Source organism: Gorilla gorilla, chromosome 17 (assembly GCF_029281585.2).
Source record: "Gorilla gorilla gorilla isolate KB3781 chromosome 17, NHGRI_mGorGor1-v2.1_pri, whole genome shotgun sequence".
Lineage (NCBI taxonomy): Eukaryota > Metazoa > Chordata > Mammalia > Primates > Hominidae > Gorilla > Gorilla gorilla.
In genome coordinates this window covers 108424641-108448652 of record NC_073241.2, presented here as the reverse complement: position 1 = coordinate 108448652, position 24012 = coordinate 108424641, and the positions used below count along the sequence as shown (strand labels likewise).

Below are 24012 nucleotides of genomic sequence, written 5' to 3'. Positions count from 1 at the left end.
CAGATTCAATGAAATCCCATTCAAAACTGCAGAAGGCTTTTTTGTAGAAATTGGTAAGCCAAATAATACACTAGTATTAGTTGTATTAATTAGTTGTATTAACAATTAGTTGTATTAATACACTAGTATTAGTTGTTAGATGTAGGCCCTTTGTATTTCCTTAAAAAAACAGCTCTGAAAATGAAGAACAAAGGTGGAAGGCTTGATTTCAAAAATTATTATAAAGCAACAGTAACCAAAAGAGCATGATGTTTACAGACAGACAAACAGATCAATGGAGCAGAAAGAGGGTCCAGAGATAAACTTCCATGAAGAGTTTAAAGGCAATGCAGTAGAGAAAGGAACACTTTTTCAAAAAACAGTACTGACAACAACTGAATGGCCATATGCAAAAAAACACCCCTACTCTGCACAGCAGACAAAAATAGACTCAAAATGGCTATTCATAAGTATAATTCCTAAAACTAAAAAAACTTCTAGAAGAAAACAGGAGAAACAGAGCAGAAACATTTGTAAACCTGGGTTAGGAAAAGAGTTCTTAGAACAACAAAAGCACAATCATAAATAAAACTGACCAACTGGACTTCTTCAAATAGAAGATCGAAGGGGCTAGGAACGGTAGAAAGGATGCAAAGTCAATAAACTGGAGGTTGAAAAAGAACTGAAGTCCAGGCACTAAAGAGTATGAGCTGGAAAGAGGGGCCTAACTGCAGGTGGAGTGGCACTAAGGCTACAGAAGCCAAAACGAGAGCTACCAAAGAGTCTGTTTAGGATGTGGGCCCTCAGAAAAGAGCCACAGTTTAATGAGAGCAAGAAGGCACATTCAGAGAGGAATCCATAGATAGAAAAGCTTCAGGTTATGAAGAGAAAAACAGAACATGAATTCTGGAAGCACAGTGAAACAAGACCAAGGGTAAGAATAAAGATACACAGTATCCCATGGTAATTAAAATGCAGAATCTGAAGGATGACTTGGAGTCTGGGGCTTTTCATGTTAAGTAACATAAAACATAAAATTCATCTTGAGATTAGCTCTGGTGCACATAAGGCCCATACTGTGCTCAGGCTGAGAGACACAGGTTCAGGGGAGCCAGCTCATGTTCTGAGTCCTTGGACAACAAACCTGGTTAAGTCTCAAAGGTCTGGGGAAGAACTCTGCTAACTTTAAACATGGTTTCAAAACAACTGCTGAGCATTTGCGGGGAAAAAAAGAAAAGAAAGATCCCTTCTCCACATAGTATACATCTTAAGTGTAAAATTACAAATGCAGTAAACCTTAACTACAAAAAATGAAAATCCAGAAACACTGTATGAAAACACAATGCTCACTTATATTGGGAATGAGTAGACTTTCCAAGATTAAAGTAAAAATCACAAAAGATCAGGAGATTTAAATTATATAAAAATTATACATTACATCCAAGAAAAATGATTTTTTAAAAATAAGGTAAAAACATTTGCTACATGTGACAAAGGCAAATTCCTTTTAGTAGAAAAATTGTAATAAGGTAAAAATAGATAAAGAAACAAAAGGTATTAAATAAGTAATTTATAAAAGATCACAAATGAACAATGAAATTTTTTTAACTGGAATGAGTGGGCAAGGAAGGACATTTGTTGGCACAACGGAAACGCAAACTGGTGCCACCTCACAGGGCAGCCCCCTGGCCTTAGACCAGGCTCAGCACTTTCATGTGGATCTGGAACTTCTTTCTTTCTTGACTCCCGCAGTTCACTGAGTGCTCACCACGTGCCATGCCAATGACTCTACTTACTCTGGGGGAAACCAGGACCCCAAGCTCACGAAACTGAGAGTCCAGGAATTACAGTAGTCCTCAGAGTAATGCCACTCCCCACAGGGAGGTACAGGTGCCATGGGATATATGTGTGGGCTGGGGTGGGGAATAACACTGGAAGAAATCGAGGCAGAACTCTCTAAGATAATCTTTTAATAAAACCTGAAGTTTTGAGTAGGAAGTGGCCAAACAGTACAGGACAGAACAAGAACCACCAGACAGAGTGGCTATTACTTTAAAAGCCAGTCTCTAAGAGGGAAAAGGAGAGGCCTATCCAAGGAACTAAAGGAAAAACCAGTCCAACCACACTTCGGAAATCACAGAAGGAGCTGGAGCAGGTGGCCAGAGCCAGGCCACAGGGAGCTGGAGGGTCACATGTGACTCAAGGGTTCTAAACCATAAAATGGCATCAGATTCACTTTTGGAAAATACTTTTTACTTTGAAAGGAGAGTGCTACCGCAAAGGAAAGATGGAGTAATATCAGCAGTGAGGAGTCCATTTCCCACTTCGGGCAGAAGAGACAGCTGGAGTCAGAGCTGGAGCCAGGCCAGGAGCTGCAGGGCCGCCAGGAAAGTCCCATCAGCCGGGCCCAGCTAAGGGCTGTTCAAAGGCTGCGGGGGGCAGACCTCAGTCGGCTTTAGTGACTAAGAAGTATCTCCCTGGTTAGAAGCACTGGTGAGACCTAGAGGTACCACACACATCTCAAGTGAAAAGGAAGGATGGAAAGACTTGTAGTTGATATATCATGAAGAATTCACACAGATCCTCTAAGGGTGACCTGAGAAGAAACAGTGGTAATGAGTTTATGTATCTACTTGAGTGTGTGTGTATGTATGTTTATAACCACTCCTGGATCTATATGGCCACACCTGAGTATATCTACCCACTTGAGAGTGAGTGAGTGTGTGTGTGTGTGTGTGTGTGTGTTTATAACCACTCCTGAGTCTATATGGCCACATCTGAGTATATCTACCTTGGTCCAGACACAGAGAACTAAAAATACAAGATAATAAATGGAAGGTGTTCATGAAATATCATTACATAGCAGAAATACAGGTTGGTGCAAAAGTAATTGCGGTTTTTGCCATTACTTCCAATGACAAAATTACTTGTTGCAACTATTTTTGCACCAATCTAATACCAGGATGTATACTGAACATTCCTGAATGAAATACTGGGATGGATCCTTTTCAAATGCTGCTCAGGTGTCAGACCACGGAAACAAAAATGATTTAAGTACACTTCAAGAAAGGCTGGGCATGGTGGCTCACACCTGTAATCCCAGCACTCTGAGAGGCTGAGGCAGGTGGATTACTTGAGGCCAGGAGTTTGAGACCAACCTGGCCAACATGGTGAAACCCTGCCTCTACTAAAAACAAAACAAAACAAAAACAAGCAGTCATAAACAAGAAGAAAGTAAAGTAACAGCAACATACATAGAAAATTCCTACACCCAAAAAAGTTATCAGAAAATAAAACACAAGATAACTCAAAATAATTTCAGTGTGATTGTGATAATATACTGGTTAAAATATTTTCTGCTTCCAAACAAAGCGTATTTATAAGTGGCTTTCCTTCTCAAAAGAAAAAAGTAACAGAGAACATTCTTCCAGTTTACTTCTATACGAATGTGCTTGAGAACTCCAAAATGACACAGTCCAAATGTTGTAAATATGGTCCAACAAACTACAGAAAGGCACACAAGGAGGCTGCCATCAATGCCATTCAAAGAGGTAACTGTGAAATACTGGAAACTGAGGAGGAGGTCAGCAGCAAACATTCTTAATAAAAAAGTAAATTTTAAACTGTGCTCAATAATAAGCCTAAACTGATGCATTTTTTAATACTACGGATTTTACTCATCAAACATCTGTATCAGAACCACCAGCCATGAAGCAGTGTGCCACAGCTGAAAGAACACTGGATTAAGAGTCAGAATGATCTAGGTTCAAGCACCAGCTCTACCTAAAACTACTGTGGCTCAGGGCAAACTATTCACGAACCGCAGCTTTCTCATCTAGAACTCGGAGAGCACATCAACTCCTGCTTGGACGATGCTGGATATGAGAACTCGTACTCTGAATGTTAGCTGACACACACAAGGAAGTAAAAAAGTAGCTATCATTATCATTATTGACATGTGAAACTTCTACTTCTTAGATGACCAGCAATGATGGCTAATTTTTCTTAAATGGTAAATTTTCATGTACATTTGAAATAAACATACTGAAAATTATTTTTAAAGTACCTGAAGTTCAAGTATCACAGAAGTACAAAAGACGTAACAGCAGAAGGTCTTCCTCAACATTTTATGCCATTTTTGGGTGAAACGTACGTAACATAAAAAGCCATTTTAAAGTGAACCATTCAGTGGCATTGACTGTATTCACAATGCTGTGCGACCAACTGTATCAAGTCCCAAAACACTTTCATCACCAAAAGAGGAAACCCAATGCCTGTTAGGCAGATGCTTCGTGCTCCCTTCTTCCGCTCGTCCATGGCCACCTCCAGTCTGCAGTTTATCTCTACTAATTTACCAGTGGTGGATATTTCCTATAGATGAAGTCACACAATATGGGACCTTTTTCATCTGGCTTCTTCCACATAGCATAATGTTTTGAGGTTCATCCAGGTTGTAGCATGTAGCAACCCTTCATGATTTCTATGCCTGAATAAAATTCCATTGTAGAAATTTGCTATCCATTCGTTTATCCACTCATCTTTTAGTGAACATCCGGGCTATTATCACCCTTTGGCTATTGTGAATAGTGAATAAACACTAAATAAACACTGGGTCCCTGTTTTAAATTCTTTTTAACTATTTGAGAAACTGACAGTGTGTTTTCCACAGCTGCTGAACCACTTTGTTCCCACAAGCAATGTGCAAAGATTCTAATTTCTCCAGATCCTCTCCAGCACTCGATATTCTATATTTTAAAATTACAGCCAACCTAGTGGTGTATGGTGATGTCTCATAGAGATTTGCACTTCCCTCTGGTCTAAGGCTGTTGACTGACTGTCGCTTCACATGTATGTTGGCCATTTGTATATTTTCTTCGGAGAATTAGAATTGCCTGTCCAGGTCCTTTGCCTATTTTCTAATTGGGTTATCTTTCTAATGTTGAAATTGTAAGAGTTCTTTATGTATCCTGGATACTGGATCCTTATCAGATATACAATTTTCTCTCATTCTTTCTTTTTACATTTTTGATAATGCCCTTAGATGCACGAAAGCGTATTAGCTTTTGTTTACCTGTGAATGTCTCAACAACTTTTTTTTTTGAGACGGAGTCTTGCTCTTTCGCCCAGGCTGGAGTGCAGTGGCACGATCTCAGCTCATTGCAACCTCTGCCTCCCAGGTTCAAGCGATTCTCCTGCCTCAGCCTCCTGACTAACTGGGATTACAGGTGCATGCCACCATGCCCAGCTCATTTTTGTATTTTTAGTAGAGACAGGGTTTCACCACATTGGCCAGGCTCATCTTGAATGCCTAACCTCAGGTTATCCACCTGCCTCGGCCTCCCAAAGTGCTGAGATTACAGGCATGGGCCACCAGGCCCAGATAACTTCTTCATTTCTGAATGACAGTTTTACCAGATCTAGAATTCTTAATTGACAGGGTTTTTTTCTCTCTCTCTCACCATTTTAAAAATGTCACCCCACTGCCTTCAGACCTCCATGGCTTCTGATAAATCCTACGGAGGGTTCCTTGTGTGTGACCAGTTACTTCTCTCTCTCTCTGCTTTCAGGGTGTCCTCTTGGTCTGTAGGTGTCAGCTGCTTGGTTATGTATCTCATTATGGATTTTTCTCGTATTATCCTTCATGGGCTTTGCTGTACTTCCTGAATGTACAGATTAATGTCTTTTATCAAATTTAGAAAGTTTTTGGCCATTATTCCTTCACATATTTTCTCTGTCCTCTCTCTCCTCGCCTTCTTGCATCTCCTTCATGTGTATTTGGTATGCTTGATGCTGTCCCACAGGTCTCTTAAGAGCGGTTTTTTTTTTTTTTTCCCAGTCTTTCTGCTCCTCAAACTGGATAAATACAACTGACCTAGGCTTAAGTTCACTGTTTCTTTGGTGTGCTCAATTCTGCTACTGAATCCCTCCAGTGAGTGTTCTTTTCACTTACTATACTTTTCAGTGCCAGAATTTGTTTGCTTCCTTTAGATAATTCTCTACTTGTTTCTACATCATTCTGATATCTTTTAAGCAACATCCCCATGGTTTCCTTGAGCGCCCTGGCACATTTAAGACAGCTGATTTAAACTTTTTGTCTCCTAAGTCTGATGTCTGGCTTTCCTCAGGGGCAGTTACTATTACCTTCTTCTGGGAGTGGGCCACATTTTGTTTTGTTGCATGCTTTGTAAAGTTTTTTGTAGAAAACTGGACATACGCCGGTGCAGTGGCTCACACCTGTAATCCCAGCACTTTGGGAGGCCGAGGCAAGTGGATCACCTGAGGTCAGGAGTTCGAGACCAGCCTGGCCAACATGGCGAAACCCCATTCTCTACAAAATACAAAAAATAGCCGGACATGGTGGCGCATGCCTGTAATTCCAGCTACTCAGGAGGCTGAGGCAGAGGAATCACCTGAAGCCGGGGGACGGAGGTTGCAGTGAGCTGAGATCGCACCATTGCACTCCAGCCTGGGCAACAGAGCAAAACTCTGTCTCAAAAAAAAAAAGAAAAAAAGAAAACTGGACATACATTATAGTCTGGTAATTCTGGAAATTAGCTATTTCTCCCTCTTCTTGGTTGATTTTATTGTTACATGCTGTAGCTGTGTTTGTCTACTGATTTTTCTACACTAGTTTTGTAAAGTGTGTATTCTTTATCATGGATGGTCTCTAAAGTCTCTCTTCCATTCTTATATTCAGCCAGTGTTCTGACAAAGATTTCCTTCAAAATGAAGAGAGAAAAAGGAGGGGCAGGGGGGAGGAGGAAACAAACCCAAACAAAACCTGTCCTGGGCTTTGGACCCTGGCTCTGTGCAGCAGCCTCACTGAAGATTTAGCCAGGCCATTAACAACTGTGCTGCATCCTTCCCTTCCTTCTTGCACTGAGCCTAGAGACTGGCCAGAGGGAAAGACTTTAGATCTGAGCATTCCTCCAGTTCTTGGCTTGCATGTCGCTTCCAAAATTCCCCAGCATACACAGGGGAATTTTTGAATGCTCAAATTTCCCAAAGAAACTCCCTCCCTAGCTTCTTCTGCCTGGCATTTGACACTCTACTATCTGGCTTGACTGTCATCTTTTGCCCTCTGCTACTACAGGCTGTTCATTAGCCTTGCATATGTTTGAGAAATGCCACTACATTTCTACTTTTCTGCCCTGAGTTCAAGTTAGGTGAAAAAAGACAAGCACCTAGGGTCAACCCTCCAAGCAGTCCCCCGACTGGTTAGAGGCAGAAACAATTATTTGGAATAAGCTGCAAACTGGGAACATGGGCCATCATCTTCAAGATTAGTGCCCTGTTACAGTGTTGGGAGAAGGTGCTGAGATCACGGCAATTGTGGGGAAAAAGCTTTCCAACTGTTTCTAGGTTGACTTTCTCTGGATGCAGCAATTTCCTGGGTGCTGTAAACCTTTGACTTTTCTAGAGCTCTGAAGTAGTTAGTTCTAACAGTTTCTGCTTGATTTTCAATGTTTCTGTGGAAGGGCAGACATATGGAGCCGCCAACTCTGCCATTTCACTGCCATCACCACTCTAGTTATTTCTGAATAATACAATTAATACACCAGAAAAACATCTCTGCCTAGCCCCTCCATTACAACAATTTTAAAAATAAGATAGATCTATATTATATTCTTACAAAGACAATGCAAAGTTATACACAATTTACCGGGCCATTTGGGGTTTTTTTTCTCCAATACTAAGGCTTACCTTCTTCATCCTTCCTCCACCACACCACCATTCAAGCATCAAAGATTTTTAATAATTTTCCAACTCCATGGAGAAAAAACATTGTTTTCAACAAGTCATACTAGGACAACCTGATATTCATACAAAAGAATATGGACCCACACCTTACCCCATACACAAAATGAATCAAACAACCCAGTTAAAAAGTTGGCAAAAGGGATGGGCGTGGCTCACGCCTGTAATCCCAGCACTTTGGGAAGCCGAGGCGGGTGGATCACGAGGTCAGGAGTTCAAGACCAGCCTGGCCAATATAGTGAAACCCCGTATCGACTAAAAATACAAAAAAATCACCCGGGCGCAGTGCAGGCACCTGTAATCCCAGTTTCTCGGGAGGTTGAGGCAGGAGAATCGCCCAAACCCGGGAGGTGGAGGTAGCAGTGAGCAGAGATTGCACCACTGCACTCCAGCCTGGGCGACAGAACAAGACTCCATCTCAAAAAAAGAAAAAAAAAAACAAAAGTCGGCAAAGGATCTGAGCAGACATTTATCCAGAAAAGATATACAAACAGCTAATAAGCAAATGAAAAGATGCTCAACATCATTAATCATTAGGAAAATACAAACCAAAACCACAATGAGATATTACTTCACACCCACTATAATCAAAAAGCAGTGGCTACAATGAAACAGGCAGAGAGTAATGTACAGGTGAGGATGTGGGAAAACTGGAACCCTCATCCATTGCTGGTGGGGATGTAAAATGGTGTGGCCAATTAGGAGAGCAGGTTGGCAATTCTTTAAAATGCTAACCATAGAGTTACCAAATAATCCAGCAATCTCACTCCTAGGTATGTATCCAAGATAAATGAAAACAATATTCACAAAAAACTTTGTACACAAATGTCCATAGCTGCATTATTCACAACAGTCACAAAGTAGAAACAACCCCAAATGTCCACCCACTAATGAATGGATACACAAAATGTGCTCTATCATACATTGGAACATTACTGAGCAGCAAAAGGAAATGAAGTACTGATGAATGCTACTACCAGATGAACCTTGAAAACATGTCCAGTGAAAGCAGCTGGTGACCAAGGACCACATATTGCATAATTCCACTGATATGAAATGTGCAGAGTGGGCAAAACCACAGAGACAGAAAGGAGAACGGCGGCTGCCTGGAGCTGGGGTAGGGTGGGGAGGGAAACAGCAAGAACGACCACTGCCTTCTAATGTATTCAGGGCTCCTTCTGAGAATGTCAAAAGTATGCTAAACTTAAATGACAGTGATGGTGATGGCTGCACAACTTTATGAATACACCAAAAAACACTGAATTGTATACTTTACATGGATAAATTTTATGTTATGTGAAATAGAGCCCAATAAGGTGTTAAAAATAAGTCATTTTGGAAGGTACTATTTCCGGTTAAATAATTCATTGTAAATGTCCTCTTATATACAAAAGATAAAAATCCACTGCAAACTTTTTAAACAGACTTTGGGGTTACTATGAATACCCATTCAGTTTTTCAGTGTCTCCCTCATTCCCAAGGTTTTCAGTCACTTTTTTACTATCTTACGCCTACTTGTCATCATTTCCCCCACTCTCTTCTTAATACATTGCTTCCTTTTGTACTATGGACTGAAAAATCAAATAAACAAGCACTTGAAGGATGTAAGTTAAGCAAGAGTTAAGGCCCTGAATGAAGGTTAAGGAGAAGTGTGCATGCATCAGTTATCATCTTGGATCACGATATTTATTTCTGTTGTTCAAAGGCCTCTGTACTTAAGAATAGGTTAATGCCATGGTATAGACATTTGACCTTTATGAGTGTGTTTAAAATCAAGATAGATTTTAGATAAAGTGACATTATGCCTCTCAGAAAATACGTATATACCAATAGAACACATTACATGATTATTAGTAATACATGTACATGCTTGTGTGGTTGTGTGTGCATTTGTATATATGTGTACACAACATACATCCAAACAGCTAGAGAATGAACAAATATCTACCCTAAAATTGCATGCATTATACATTATAAGGAAATTAATTAGATATCATATACAATCACATAATACTATTTTCAATAATAGAATTAAAATGTTTTCATACATTTGTTATGTTAACTCTAAAATGATAATTACAGTAAGCAAACGCTAAGCAGGATTAAAGCATCTTGCTAACCTCTTACTGTAAGCTTGCTATATAGTTGTGAATTCACTTCCTTGTCACGCTGAAAACGCCGAAATTCATCAATTGCTTCCCGTGTCATAGTAACAGCCAAGACAAATCCCTATAAAACAAAATAAGGTATTTTTAGAAAACTAAACTTTAACAAAAAAGAGAAAATTATTTGTTACTTGGTTTAACTTTTTTCCTTCAATTCATATTACTCTCTAAAACATAAAATAAATGAAAACCAAAAAAGTCAAAAAGTAACAATGAAATATTACAAAAGGATTCATTGTAAAAGGTTTGCAACTCTTAGTATACTCCCCAAATTTTTAATTCACCTCCTAATATATGCTTCAAGCTAAGTGTCAGAAAATACCTAGTAACCCAAAGAAAAAGAAATTAACAATCTTCAATAAACCCACAAATTATATTTAGAATACTTGGGCATTCAAATACAAAATTTACAATGACTGACATAAAAATCTTACACTTAATTTCTGCACTTAAATTTTTCTTACGGAATAAAAGTATTTAGGAACACAAAACAATTCCCAGATAATCACACATCGATTTTCTTACATAGTGCATTATTATATAACTGCAGTAAAATGAACAATTATAGTGCTTTCATCTCACTTTTTAAGTAAAAATCTGACTGTATTAATATGATGCTATCTAGAAAAAAATCTTTATATTCTCATAATTTATTGTGAAGCCCATTATACCACTAATATGAAGCTAATGCCCATCATTTTAAAAGGCTGCATATATATTTTCTGACATGTTACAGGAATATTCTTCAAGTCAACCTCTATTATTAATGATGACCTTGCTTCAGTCAAAACTGTAAATAACAGAACACTGGATGTATGTCCACTGAAAGCACAACAATCTTTTTTATTTCAGTTTTTTGTTTTCTGTATAACCAACAGGCCAAATTAAGTGTGCTGCTGAAGAATGTTTCTTGTATTTACTGAAATGGTATTTTTCTCAAGTGTCCTATTTGAAAACCCCTTCAACAGTCATGACTTAAACATGGATTCTTCTAGTCTCTTTCCCATTCAAAATCAACCTGACAGCCTGTGTCTCTCACTCCTTTTCAGCCCCTCTGCCATCTCTCTTCAGCCATACTGTGTGCTCTCCCCCTAATCATGAGCCTCCCTCGGCCCTACAACCATCTCTCCCTGAGCATATCAAGTCTTCTCCGCCCTTAGTCTGCACTCTGCACCATTGGAAACCTTTCCATATCCAGTATACTTCTCCACTTGCCACAATTTCCTTCCACCACCACTTGACTAAAACTATTCTCAAGTAAGGCAGACCATCTCAAGAAACTTCCCATTCCTCTGTGCATTACAATTGTTCACCAGGCCCTCTTTCCACTTCCCCATCCCTTGGCTTTCTGGACACCACATTCTCCTGGCTGTCTTTCTGAAGCCATGCACCCCTCTTTATCCAGTCACCCCAAAGCTGGCCTCAGCCCACTGATGGCCTAATTCTCTACCCATCCCACTGCCATCGTCTATAAGCAATACTATGGCTCCTTCCTCCAACTGCTAACTGTGCTTCCTTCCACACATCTCTCCAGCCTGACTGTACTCGGTGTGGCACCCCAGCCAGACATAGGCTCTCCCCAGCTCTCCCAATGAAATACAGTGCTGTCCCCAACCCCCTAACCTTACGAATAGACAGATCTCTAGCCTTGTCCCCCACTCAATATTGCTGTATCCTTCAACACCAGGGAACTATGAGTAGTCTCCTGAAACACCATGATGTCTTTCTGATCTTTGCCAGTGTATTCCCAGGGGTTATCGGAAGCACTGTTTTGAGAAGTATCCTAAAGCCACTCTTGGACTCAAGGAAAAAGAAGCCATGAACAATTTGTGATGTGCCCCATTTGCAAAGAAGGCAGGCATGGCACGGCATGTGCCATGTATTTGTCATGTTCTCTACTGAAGACACCAGCTGATGAGCAGAGTAAGACCTCACTTAGGTCCTTTAGCACACACTGTATTCTTTTTTTAGATAATAGCTTTGTTGATATATAATTCACATGCCATAAAATTAACACTATAAAAATATACAATTCGTTTTTTTAGTACCTTCACAGAGTTGTAACACCATCACCATCATCTAATTTTAGAAGATTTCCATCATCCCAAAATGAAGCACCATACCCATTGCAAGTCACCTCCCATTCCCTCCCACTCCTAGGCCCTGGCAATGACTCATCCACTTTCTGTCTCTATGAGTTTGCCTATTCTGGGTGACATGGTAATTGTGTGTGTAGTATTCTGAGGAACTGCCAAACTGCTCCTCAAAGTGGCTGCACCACTTTACATTCCTGCCAGCAACTAATGAGGGTTCCAATGTCTCCACATCCTCACCAACACTTGTTACTGTCTGCCCTTTGTATTGCAGCCATCCTACTGGGTGTGAAGTAGTATCTCTGGTTTTAACTGGCATTCCTCTACTGACTAATGACGTTGAGCAACTTTTCACATGCTTATTGGCCATTTGTATATCTTCTTTGGGTAAATGTCTACTCAGATCCTTTACCTACCTTTTTCCTAGGTTTAGTTGTTGAGTTATAAAAGTTACTATTTTGGTGCCCTAGTTGAAAATCAATGTGTTATAAATGTAAAGGTTTATTTCTGGACTCTCAATTACACTGATCTATGCACCTATCTTTATGTCAGTACCATACTGTCTTGATCACGCAGTTTGTAATAAGTTTGGGAATGGGAAAGTGTGAGTCCTCCAACTTCGATCTACTTTTTTCTATGATGTATTAGCCACTCTGAGCCCTCTGCATTTTCATATGGATTTTAGGATCAATCTGTCAATTTCTGCAAAAACATTTAAAAACATAAAGAAAAAAAAAAGCCAGCTAGGATACTGTTAAGAGTTGGATTAAATTTGTGTGTCAGTTTGGAAGAGTGCTGCCATCTTAACAATATTAAGTCTTTCAACTCATGAACATGACTTTCCACTTATTTAGACCTTTCATTTTTTTTCAAAATTCTTTTATAGCTTTCATTATGTAATTTCATGCTTTAAGCTTATTCCTATTATTTTCTTTTTGATGAGATTATAAATGGAATTGTTATCCTAATTCCATTTTGGGATGGTCATTGCTAGAAATACAAGTGACTTTTGTATGTTCATCTTGTATCCTGCAACCCTGCTAATTCATTTTGTTTAGTTACAATGTTTTTGTGTGTAGATTCCCTAGGTTTTCCTATAAACAAGATCATGCCATCTGTGACTAGAGATAGACAGACTTTCTTCTTTCTTTCCATCTAGATGCCTTTTACTTCATTTTCTTAACTAACTGCCCTATACAATGTTGAACAGAACTGGTGGGAGCAAACACCCTTGTTCCTAAGTTTAAGGGGAACACATTCAGTCTTTTATGATTAAGAGTGATGTCAGCTGTGTGAAGTACAAAATTTTAAGAACAGAAGAAATTTTTATATTATGATAAATGTCTCCATAATAGAGTGAAGAATATACAATAGGGAATGATGGCCAGTTTCTTCAAAGCTGGTAACAAGTTATGACAAAGCAGCAATGAAATAAAAGTGGTTATCAAAAAGCCTGTTAGAGACAAAGAAGAAGTTGAATATAAATTCATCGTTTTATTGAACTAGAGTTAGCAACAGAAAAACAAAGAAAATGAATATGAAAAGCCAAAGCAGCAGATATCCCCAAAAAAGTTCTAAGAAAGTTGGTGCTGTCAAAAGCCTTAAAATTTGCACATAATTAACCAAGCAGTTTCACTTCTAGAAACTTATCTTAAAGGAAAAATTCTAGGATCACAGCATGAATATGAAAAATTAGAAATAACCTTAATGTCCACAAGTAAGAAATTCATAGCACAGTCATATGATGAAATGCTATATTTCCTTGATTCAAAGATGTCACTGGTTTTAAGATACGTCAGTATTATTTTAGTAGTAGTCTTGGGTGGGAAGACAATAGCATTGTAAATATACACATTTTATAAGCCACAGCTCAATTTTAGTAACATGAAAAATATGCGTCTTTGAATCCAAGAAATATACTTGTCTGCAGCTATTCCCATGTAAGAGAAGACTTACTGCTACAGACTCATGTTCATGATGCAGAGGTAACTTCTTAAAAAAAGTTCTGTTTGTGACTCACTGAGATAAGAGAATGAAAGTGATTACCAAGCACATTTTATTTATATAGTATAGACAATATTTTAAAGGAGTGTTGTTTAATCAGGTAAGCATATCATAATCACCTGAAAAGATTTTTTGTAACATAAATTTGCTCAGACCCTACCTGAAATGTGTACTTTTACCTCTAATTTCCAGGGAAGAGACCTCAGACACATATGTTAAACTCTCCAGGTGACTCTAATTTTCATCCCTTTAAACTTATGGCTTAAAGACAGCAAAAGTTAACCAAATTCATTAAGTAATCATAAACCACAAAAATGTGCTAGTTCCTAAGAACTCAAGGAAGTCAGTGAAATTAAGCTCCCACTTGAAATGAAGTAGTATTAGAGAAGACAGAATAAAGAGGGTTAGGTCCTAAGTCCTGAAAACAGGAGTTAAACACTCTTAAGAGGAAACAAGATCCTGGTCACAGGCAAGGACTATTAGAGTGTCCAAGCTGTTTTACAACACACTTCCAAATCTGTTTCTCTGAATAAGTAACACATGTGTACGATTCTCAACACCCAAAAGATGTCACCACCATCACGTCCATCCCCCACATATCTATCCAAGGAAATGCCCAATGGCCAGCCTAGGAACATAAAAGACACTAAAGGAAAGGGAAGTTGAGGCCACTATTTCCTTCTACCACTGGAGTCTACAATAAATGAGCCTCTACCGTAAGAGTTTAGATCTGAGTTCTTAAATGGATCACTACAGATTGGTGGTTTATGGAGGACTGGAATAAGCAAGTCTTACTGTAGGAGCACTTGGGTCTTCCCATTACCTCGGTACCAACCAGGTCAGAGATTTATGCTATAACACTGCTCCCTAGAAAAATCAAAACTGGAAGCAAGAAGGGCCATTTAAACTACTGTCATCCTGGAAACAGCAGTATTTGTGCACAAGTGTGTTACACACACTGGACAACATGGACGACTTCTCACGTGGCTTGTCCACAGCCTTTCTCCTATTTCTCCAGATAATCCAAGAACCATGCGGAGCGAGTCCAAAACAATATACATTTTTGTAAAAGGAGAAAAAGTTAGATGGGTACATTATTGATGTGCCTTTGAGGGCTTATCATGTGCCACACACTTTTCCAAGTATCCTAAATGAGTTACCCCTTTTAAATATCACAAAAATCCTACAAAGTATGTATCTTTACCTCTAATTTACAGATAAGGGAATTGAGACACAAAGTGAGTAAGTAACCTTACCAAGGCCACACAGATCACTAACAATGGTTGTCTCTGGATGATTCCAAGCAATTCCATTCATTTTTCCTTTTCTTACTTTGCCCACACCTCTAATGCAGAGACACGCACACGAGAAAAGAGTGGATGGAAGGGAAGATTTTTAAATAAGACTGAAAAATCAAAGTCCTCATAGATTGATTTCTCACCTACATAGCCTATCTGGTTACCAATTATTTATTAACAAAGTAGCAGAAGACATTTTATATAGAAGATACAGTGTTAAAAACTATTAGAGCCAGAGCTTTCTTTAGCTAAAGATCTTCTGCATAGACAGATCTATTCCATCTCGTTCATTTTTATAGAAGCATGACATTCTGTTTTGTTACTCTGATTACACAAGCTTTGCTTTAAAGAATTGTTCTGAAAGCTGAATATGAAAGGTAATCTTCATCCAGACACAAAAATGTAATGAAATCAACTTATTTTCAATTTACACTTCTATTATATGGGAAGTATAACAGAAATTAGTTCAGACCTAAAGCTAATAAATAATATTACCAAAAGCAACTGAAAAAGAAATATTATTAATTAAGCTATCATTGTTTTCAAAAACATCTCAATTTTAATTAGAGAACAGAGGGAGTAAGTTTGAAGTAACTTGTTTTATTTAAAATTAGCGAACAACAGAAATAGGATTTTACAACTGACAACTGTAAAATGGTTTTATGCCTCAGAAGCAGGATTTTGGCTAGAAGAAATCTGGAAATGTTAACTGATATCTTTGTCTTGAGAACATTATAGAACTTTAGAGAACAAAAGATGGCAAAAAGAAGTCAATGTATGTATAAAGATCATGGTGTTACTGGCACTGGATATAATGGGGTTAATATAAACTGGTATAGAAAATGCAAGAACTCAAGGGCTTATGAGGAATTCTTGTTGAAGAACATTTTCTTCAGTTAAAAAAGAGACACCTATACATATTTTCAAATTTGCATTATTTTAAATAGTTTCCTTTAAGAGATTTCTTTAGATTTAGTGTATGTTTAATTATTCCTTAACTTTGTCTAATTATTCAAATTGTCTTGATTTTCAGCGTTTTTAAAAGCTTTTTAAAAGAATCAATATGCTGTCCTAAGCTTGCTTCTCAGATTTGAAGGTAAGCCTAAGGTGTACATCAACTTTTTAAGAGGTTTGCTCAATCAAAGGTTAAGATGCATATAAACAGAGAAAGCATACTATTCATCATTTGTTATCTGAAAGGTAGCATCAATTGTGGCTGCTCCCAAACCAAGGAACGAAAGAAAATCATTTAAAAAGTAGATCAATTCTCAGATCGAACAATATGATACTCAGGACACAAGAGAACTCATCTAGGTGCATCAGAAGGCAACGTCAAGCATTATTCAAATGGAAAAAGTGGCTTTTCACTTCTCTAAAATCTTAAAACGCAAATGTAGTGGAATAACAGTATCTTTTATATGAATATTGAAGTAGTTGCTTATTGAGGTAATTATCTAAAAATAATTAAAGCTAATACATGTCAAAAAATGATAAAGTACTTCAAAATAACAGAGGATGAAAATTCAAGCTAAAGGACTAAAAATTGCAGCTGGAACTGGAAATGAACGATCATATGAAAAGAAAAAAACAGAGAAACGTTTTCTCGTCTTGGTAAACAGATGTGTGTGTGCTTGCGCGCACACTTCACTCAAGTATGGCCAAGATCATCAATTTTGTGAACAAATCAAATAAAGTTCTTCATAAAGAACCATCTAAAGGACATTTTCTTTGGTTGAAACCTAGTTAAATCAGAGTAAGTACAAAAAGCTGAAGCAAAATATATATAAATACATTTTGCTTTACTTTTTTAAGAAGAATTTGTGTTCTCAGACCATCACTGTTTAAGTTAAAACAGTTTTAACCGACAAGGCACTTTTTTGTTTTTTTTTTTTAAGACACGGTCTCGCTCTGTTACCCAGGCTTCAGTGCAGTGGCACAATCATGGCTCACTACAATTTCTGCGTCCCAGGCTCAAGCAATCCTCCAACCTCAGCTTCCTGAGTAGCTGGGACTAAAGATATGTACCACCACACACAACTAATCTTTCTATTTTTTGGTAGAGATGGAATTTCACCATCTTACCCAGGTTGGTCTTGAACTCCTGAACTCAAGATATCCTGCCGCCTTGGCCTCCCAAAGTGCTGAGATTACTGGTACGAGCACCCAGCCGGGAAACGATACTTAAGCAGTAAATACAACTGTGAAAGCTATGAATAGAAAAAAAGGGGCTAGAAATAAATACATTAAAATCATAAATATAATTGGCCGGGCGCGGTGGCTCACACCTGTAATCCCAGCACTTTGGGAGGCAGGCGGACGGATCATGAGGTCAGCAGATCGAGACCATCCTGGCCAACATGGTGAAACCCCATCTCTACAAAAAATACAAAAAATTAGCAGGGCGTGGTGGCGGGTATCTGTAGTCCCAGCTACTTGGGAGGCTGAGGCAGGAGAATGGCATGAACCCGGGAGGCGGAGCTTGCAGTGAGCCGAGATCGCGCCACTGCACTCCAGCCTGGGTGACAGACCAAGACTCTGTCTCAAAAAAACAAAACAAAACAAAACAAACAAACAAACAAACAAAAAACATTCAATATGATTGTGTTTTAAAATGAGCAAGTATTTTTCTCGGTGTTTTAAAGTTTCTATAATGCTATACTGCTTTTATTAGAAAATGAAAAAAATCAACAGCAGTTTTTAAATGAGACTTCTAGGAAGTACACAGCCTGTAGAATGTTTTGCACAAATGCATAAGCAATCATTAACAATCACATTGTTCATTATAACAATGCTTATGAACAATCATATTGTTTAACAATATTTATAATGGTAAAAAATGAGAAACCACCCCAAAGTCTCCTTTCCCAAAGGAAGGGATGAATCAGTTGTGGTATATTTATACAATGAAACACTTTAGTGAAATGAAAAATGAAGTAGATATATGTGTTGATATGGATCAATTTTATAAACAAATGTTAAGCCAAAAAAGTATGTTGCAATAGGCCACACAGATTAAGATAACCTTTATAAAAAATGTTAAAGCATACAAAATAATATTGCATATTGTTTTAATGATAAATATAAACACAGTGAAACTATTAAGAGATACATAGGAATTATAATCTCACATTCAGAATAGGTTACTGCTAATGCGGTGGAAGGTGGAGAAAAGAAAGGAGAAACAGTTATCTATACTCTCTTCCACGGTTACCTAGCTTCAACAACAACTTTCAAAATTCTGTTGTATACACTTCAGTGTTTCTTCTGTGTGTGAATACATGCAATACATACACAAACATACGGCTTCCTTTTTCACCCAGGATGAAATCTAAGAGCCCTGGAAGAGTTGACGCCAGGCCCTCTGACCTCCTTTCCAACTACTTCTTCCCACCCACACCCTCCTGGATGACCTCCTCACACCCTGGAGCATGCTAAAACAGTCCAAGACCTTCTGCAACTGCTCCTCTGCCTGCAACACTCTTCCCTGTTTCATATCTGTCTGACTGTTTTACCAGTAAGATGTCATTCCAATGTCACCTCACAGGAGAGGCCTTCCTTGACCATCCCATATAGAACATCCCTTTCATCCTCTACTCATTTTTCCTGCTTTATATTTTCTTCTTCATAGCCTGATGGTTGGCTACATGGCATTAGGAGTTTATATACTGCCTTTTCTCCCAGAATTTTAGTTCTATTAGAACAGGATTTGGTTTGTCTTGTTCACTGTTGTATCAACATTACCTAGACTACGGCTGGACATGAAGGAGGCTCAATATTGATTGATCAAAAGAACTGTGGATTTCATTCTATACATATTTTGAGCCACCTTTTAAAATTTATTCTAATACATACATAACTTTTATGTTATTAAACACTTTTCCTAAACACCATTTTTAAAGCTACACAGTATTGCAACAAGTACACAGGATATGGCAGAGTTTAAATAATCTATTGTTAGACATTCGACTTTTTAAAATATTTATAATGGACATTCTTTAAACTTTGTGATCAATCATTATTTCTTTAGGATAAATTCCTCAAGTAGAAATGCTGAATCTGTTTTTCAGGTCTTTGATATATATTACCAATGACCCTCCAAAAAGGCAACACAGGTATGCATGCACACTATGCACACTAACGGGGGAGCTCACCGCATCTATACTAATGGGATGAGCGCCACAGTGTTACAGTTTTACCCATGCTCAGCTCCAATGTCTCTTTCAATCTTACTAATTTAGTAAGTTAAAAATGTATTCATTTATCTAGTAATTTCTTGTTTATATTACATATAAAATTACTCATTCCTCAAATCCACCCTACTATGAAGTCTATGTGAAAGAGAAATCAAAAAATTTCCCTCAGCATGGCTTTACTAACAGGTAAACAGGAAAGCCTGACTGTGCCTGTCCAGGAAACAAGAATTTAGTCCATCTTCCAGTTCTCCTGCTTCATCTGGAGTTCTCTGGTTAGGGAGACGGAGCCTACCCGGGCCAGGACAGACCCCTCGGGAGCAGACTGCTCGGCTCGCCATGTGGAAGGCCACAACTCATGTGGACCCCCAAGGACTGCACTCTTCTTTCACTGAAGGAACCCTTTCACTCTCTGTGTTTCCTACCTAGATTCCTTGGGTCATCTGCCCAAAAGGGAGCAAATCAAAAAAAGGAAGTAGTGGCCAGGCACAGTGGCTCACGCCTGTAATCCCAGCACTTTGGGAGGCTGAGGCAGGTGGATCATTTGAGGTGAGGAGTTTGAGACCAGCCTAGCCAACATGGTGAAACGCCGTCTCTACTAAAACTACAAAAATAAGCCAGGTGTGGTGGTACATGCCTGTAATCCTAGCTACTCAGGAGGCTGAGGTAGGAGAACTGCTTGAACCCGGGAGGCGGAGGTTGCAGTGGGCCGAGATTGTGCCACTACACTCCAGTGACTGGGTGAGACTCTATCTCCAAAAATAAAAAATAAAAATAAAGGAAGTAGTACATTTTTCTATGAAAGGAGGAAAGACGATGTACATCTTGTCTCTACAAGCTAAAAATTAATGAAAACTCTCAGCCAACAGCTTAAGACTATCAAGACAGCATATATTTGAAATGGAAACATTCATTGATAAGCATCATTGCATCACTGGCCTTTTGAAAAACTTTATATACTGAGATATCAACCAGAAATCATACGTACTGCACTTGGATACTTCAGAATGCTCACCATGGTCAGGGTGTGAAGAGAGTAACAGAACAGACCCACAGCCCCAGCCCCCATTCCCAACAGCTGCACCAAACAGGAGGGAGCTGCTGATGACCTGCAACCTTAACACAGGTGCAGAATGACCAAGGAAAACCCCTCTGCTGCCAGCTCAGGCACTTTGTAACTTTGGCAGCTCTACAGGCAGGTGCTGCCACCATACTTCCCATGGTTCTGAGAGGGACTGAAATCACTCAGCAAAATCTTTTAACAGAAGTTCAGTGATACACTACAACACCATGTTTTAAAAATCTGGTCAATTTAACTTTTAACCATCTCAACTCTTAAAACTATATTCTAAATATTTCATAATTTAACTTAATTTTTAAAGTCTTTTCTTACCAGAGGAGCCCAGTAGGTGTAGAGATAGCCTATTTTCAATGCTGGTACAAACTGTGAGCAGGATATTACCAGAAAATAGAGATTCAAGAAAAACTTGAATTGTTCATACAAAACCTAAAAAGGAAGAGAGAAAATTAACAAAATTCCTTCAAGGAAAAAATTTTAATACCTAAATTAAACAATTAAAATCAGCACAACATATAACCACATTTCCATCAAACAATGAGAATATGTTCTGATTCAAAGTAAATGTATTAATTTTCACATTGGCTTTCTAATAGCTGTATCACAAAGAAAGGTAAGGTTACTCCCAAAATATATTTTAAATAAACTGAAAATAAGACAATTAGGATGTTCAACTGTTAAAAATGTCATCTAAAAGTTTTTTTATTTTTCTTATATGAAATTTTCCAGTTTTCCATACTCATTTAGTAAGTCTTTACATGAACATCAAAAAAAGTTAGATAGCAAAACCTTCCCTATCTTAGCAAGCCAGTAAATATACAGGTGTATCTTGATAATGACTCAGAAAATCTTACAATGGAAAAGTCATATTAACCTTATATTTATGAAATGGTAAAAAACAAATAAATAGCCACTTTTTTTTTTTTTAACACGGACATCCAGGTAGCTTTACAAAGACTGAATGAACAAGCCAAACGTGAACAGGTGTAACTTCACGAGATAGACTGCCTTAATCTCTTGTGGGTATTTACTTCCCTCAAAACATTAAAAATGATAAAATATAAGAAGTTGTAATTGCAGACGAATTTTCAAGAAGACAGCTACCCAGCTACTCTTATGGTCTTTGGGTAGTTAATTCTTAATAATATTTTGAAATATAAAAGAAATTTCATCATTCAATAAAATTTTAGGAATGTCAATACTGAAAGGTTTTGGTTTTGATTTTCACTTTAAATAGTTATCTTTAGGGAAGAAAACCCAAGATCTAACATATTAATAGATCTCAATTTACAAACGCCTCTAATTATTAGATTTACATTGAAAATCAAAATGGAACAAAACTTACGTTTACAGATGAGAATAATTCAAACAGCACACTACAATTAAATCAAACTTGCAAACCTGCAACTTACAAATCACAATCTCTTTGGATGCCATTTCCATGCCACTTGGAAGGTATGAAAATTTCACCAAGCAGGGCAATGTGTTAAGTGCTTATTGCTCACCTAGAGAGTCTGCAACTTGTTTTCAGAAAATGAGGTTATCTGCATCATCATACGGCAATGTGTGGGACTCAAAATCAGTTACACTGACAATATATTTATGTTCATAATCACGTTCAACCTGCTGTCTAAGAATGTTTTGAATTATTTCATAAATTAATCTCAGCAGGAAATAAAGTGCTTTTTCCTTAGTGATTTCTTTAAAATCTCAGTTAGCATAAATTATATCTACTAGCAACTTAGAAATTGCCATTCATGGTAAAAATGACATAGAACTCCTACTGCGTAATTACCAAATGTTTCTAAAATACTACATTTTAGATGAAAAGACTAATTTCAGAGACGATCTAAGATAAAAAACTCATACACATGGTAATCATCATACAGTCACATCCACAGGTATTTTCAGCATGCGGCCAATCTGGGCAGGCTGTGTGGACTTACACTGATCAAAGTTAAGCTGCACTGCTGGCTTTAAACGACTGCAATCAATACTCTACTGTCTACTGACTGAACCTGCTGACCTTTAGGAAAACGTACACTGCTTAGCCAATCTCTGAGATCTGTGAGTATTTAATAATTTAAACCTAAGCAGAAAACAGTGGCTTCATTCAATAAAGATGTGAATATTTATCTGCCTGTAAGACAGTTTACATTTTATTATCCTGACAAAAGGTCTGTCTTTTAATTATGAAGCCATTAGTTTTGTGGGTTTTAATAAAGAAGTATATTAGATATCAAGTATTTGCCAATCACTACGTGGATGGGGATGAGGTGGGGGTGGGAGTAAAATCAATGCCAAATACAATGTCAGCATGATTATTTAAATTAAATATACAAGATAAAGCAATCCACATTCCATGTAATCAAGAGCTTTTCTTGCAAATAAAAGACATAAAACATGCCAAAAACTTTGATATAGAAATATAATCAATACCAGCTTCCTTTTCCTTTAGAAAGATAAATAAATCTATTAAAATAAGGAATGACATACAAAACACAAAAATTATTCAACTATCCTAATTGTATATGAACTGTTTTATAATTTAAGCCAGTAATATCACTAGCAACAAAAGTAATAAAATATTTAAACTACAGTATTTAAATTTAGCAATAATACCCAATTAAAGATAACTAATGATATAACAATATAAGGTCTGAGATTTATAATGTGAAGTAGCAAAGACATCTATATATAAATATGCATATTACAGATACTTTGTTACTGTATCATTTCAGTATAAAAAATTGTTTCATTTTCTTTGCCAAATCTCTTGGCAAGGTTTAAACATTACATTTACTGTTTTCTCCAAACTAGTTCCCAGCCAAACAAAATGTATAACTTGTTTTCTGTTAATTTTATTTACCTTTACTTCATTATGTCTATATTTCTAAAATAATATAAACATGATGTTTATTAAGAACTGAAGGCAATAATCAAATTGTACATTTTCTTGAGCTGAACTCTATGATGTAGCCATTAAAAATACATATGAATTATTTAGCGATTACTGGGAACACAGATGGTTCAAAAGCAAAAGGACACTGATTTGGATGTGACACAACTCAATACCTAAGTCAGAGTCTCAACAGGCTCCATCCTATAGCAAAGGAAGCCAGCAATCTCGGACACACAACCCATCTCCAAGAATGCAATAGTCTTACCCCAGGTATAAAGGTAAACACATTGTATTTTTGATTTTTTATAGAATTCCTGGGATGTTTTTCTTCACACTTTTCAGGACATCCAAGCCATACTGTGCGAGCTTTCAGTTCTTTCTTTCTTCGACAAATATTTATCAGCCAACCACAGCAACTGTATGAAACAAAAGATATGTATTGTGTATTTTTTTTTTGCTTTTTAAAAAAGTTCAAACTAATTGTACATATTTAGAGTCAATATTGATTGTTTCTGTATTCACCACACACTAATAGCACACCTAAT

The 24012-nt window shown here is 37.6% G+C and overlaps 1 protein-coding gene across 13 annotated transcripts in view; it reads right to left on the bottom strand.

Annotated features, from left to right (window-relative positions):
- ATP9B (ATPase phospholipid transporting 9B (putative)) overlaps positions 1-24012 on the bottom strand; it is a 308184-nt gene that overhangs the window by 243793 nt on the left and 40379 nt on the right. For all 13 annotated transcript variants that reach the window (XM_031003705.3, XM_031003706.3, XM_063699327.1 and 10 more), the window contains 3 exons: positions 23733-23883; positions 20881-20994; positions 9858-9966 (listed from right to left, as the gene is read on the bottom strand). In XM_031003705.3, the coding sequence (XP_030859565.1) occupies positions 9858-9966; positions 20881-20994; positions 23733-23883 (374 nt within the window). The remainder of the gene's footprint in view (positions 1-9857; positions 9967-20880; positions 20995-23732; positions 23884-24012) is intronic.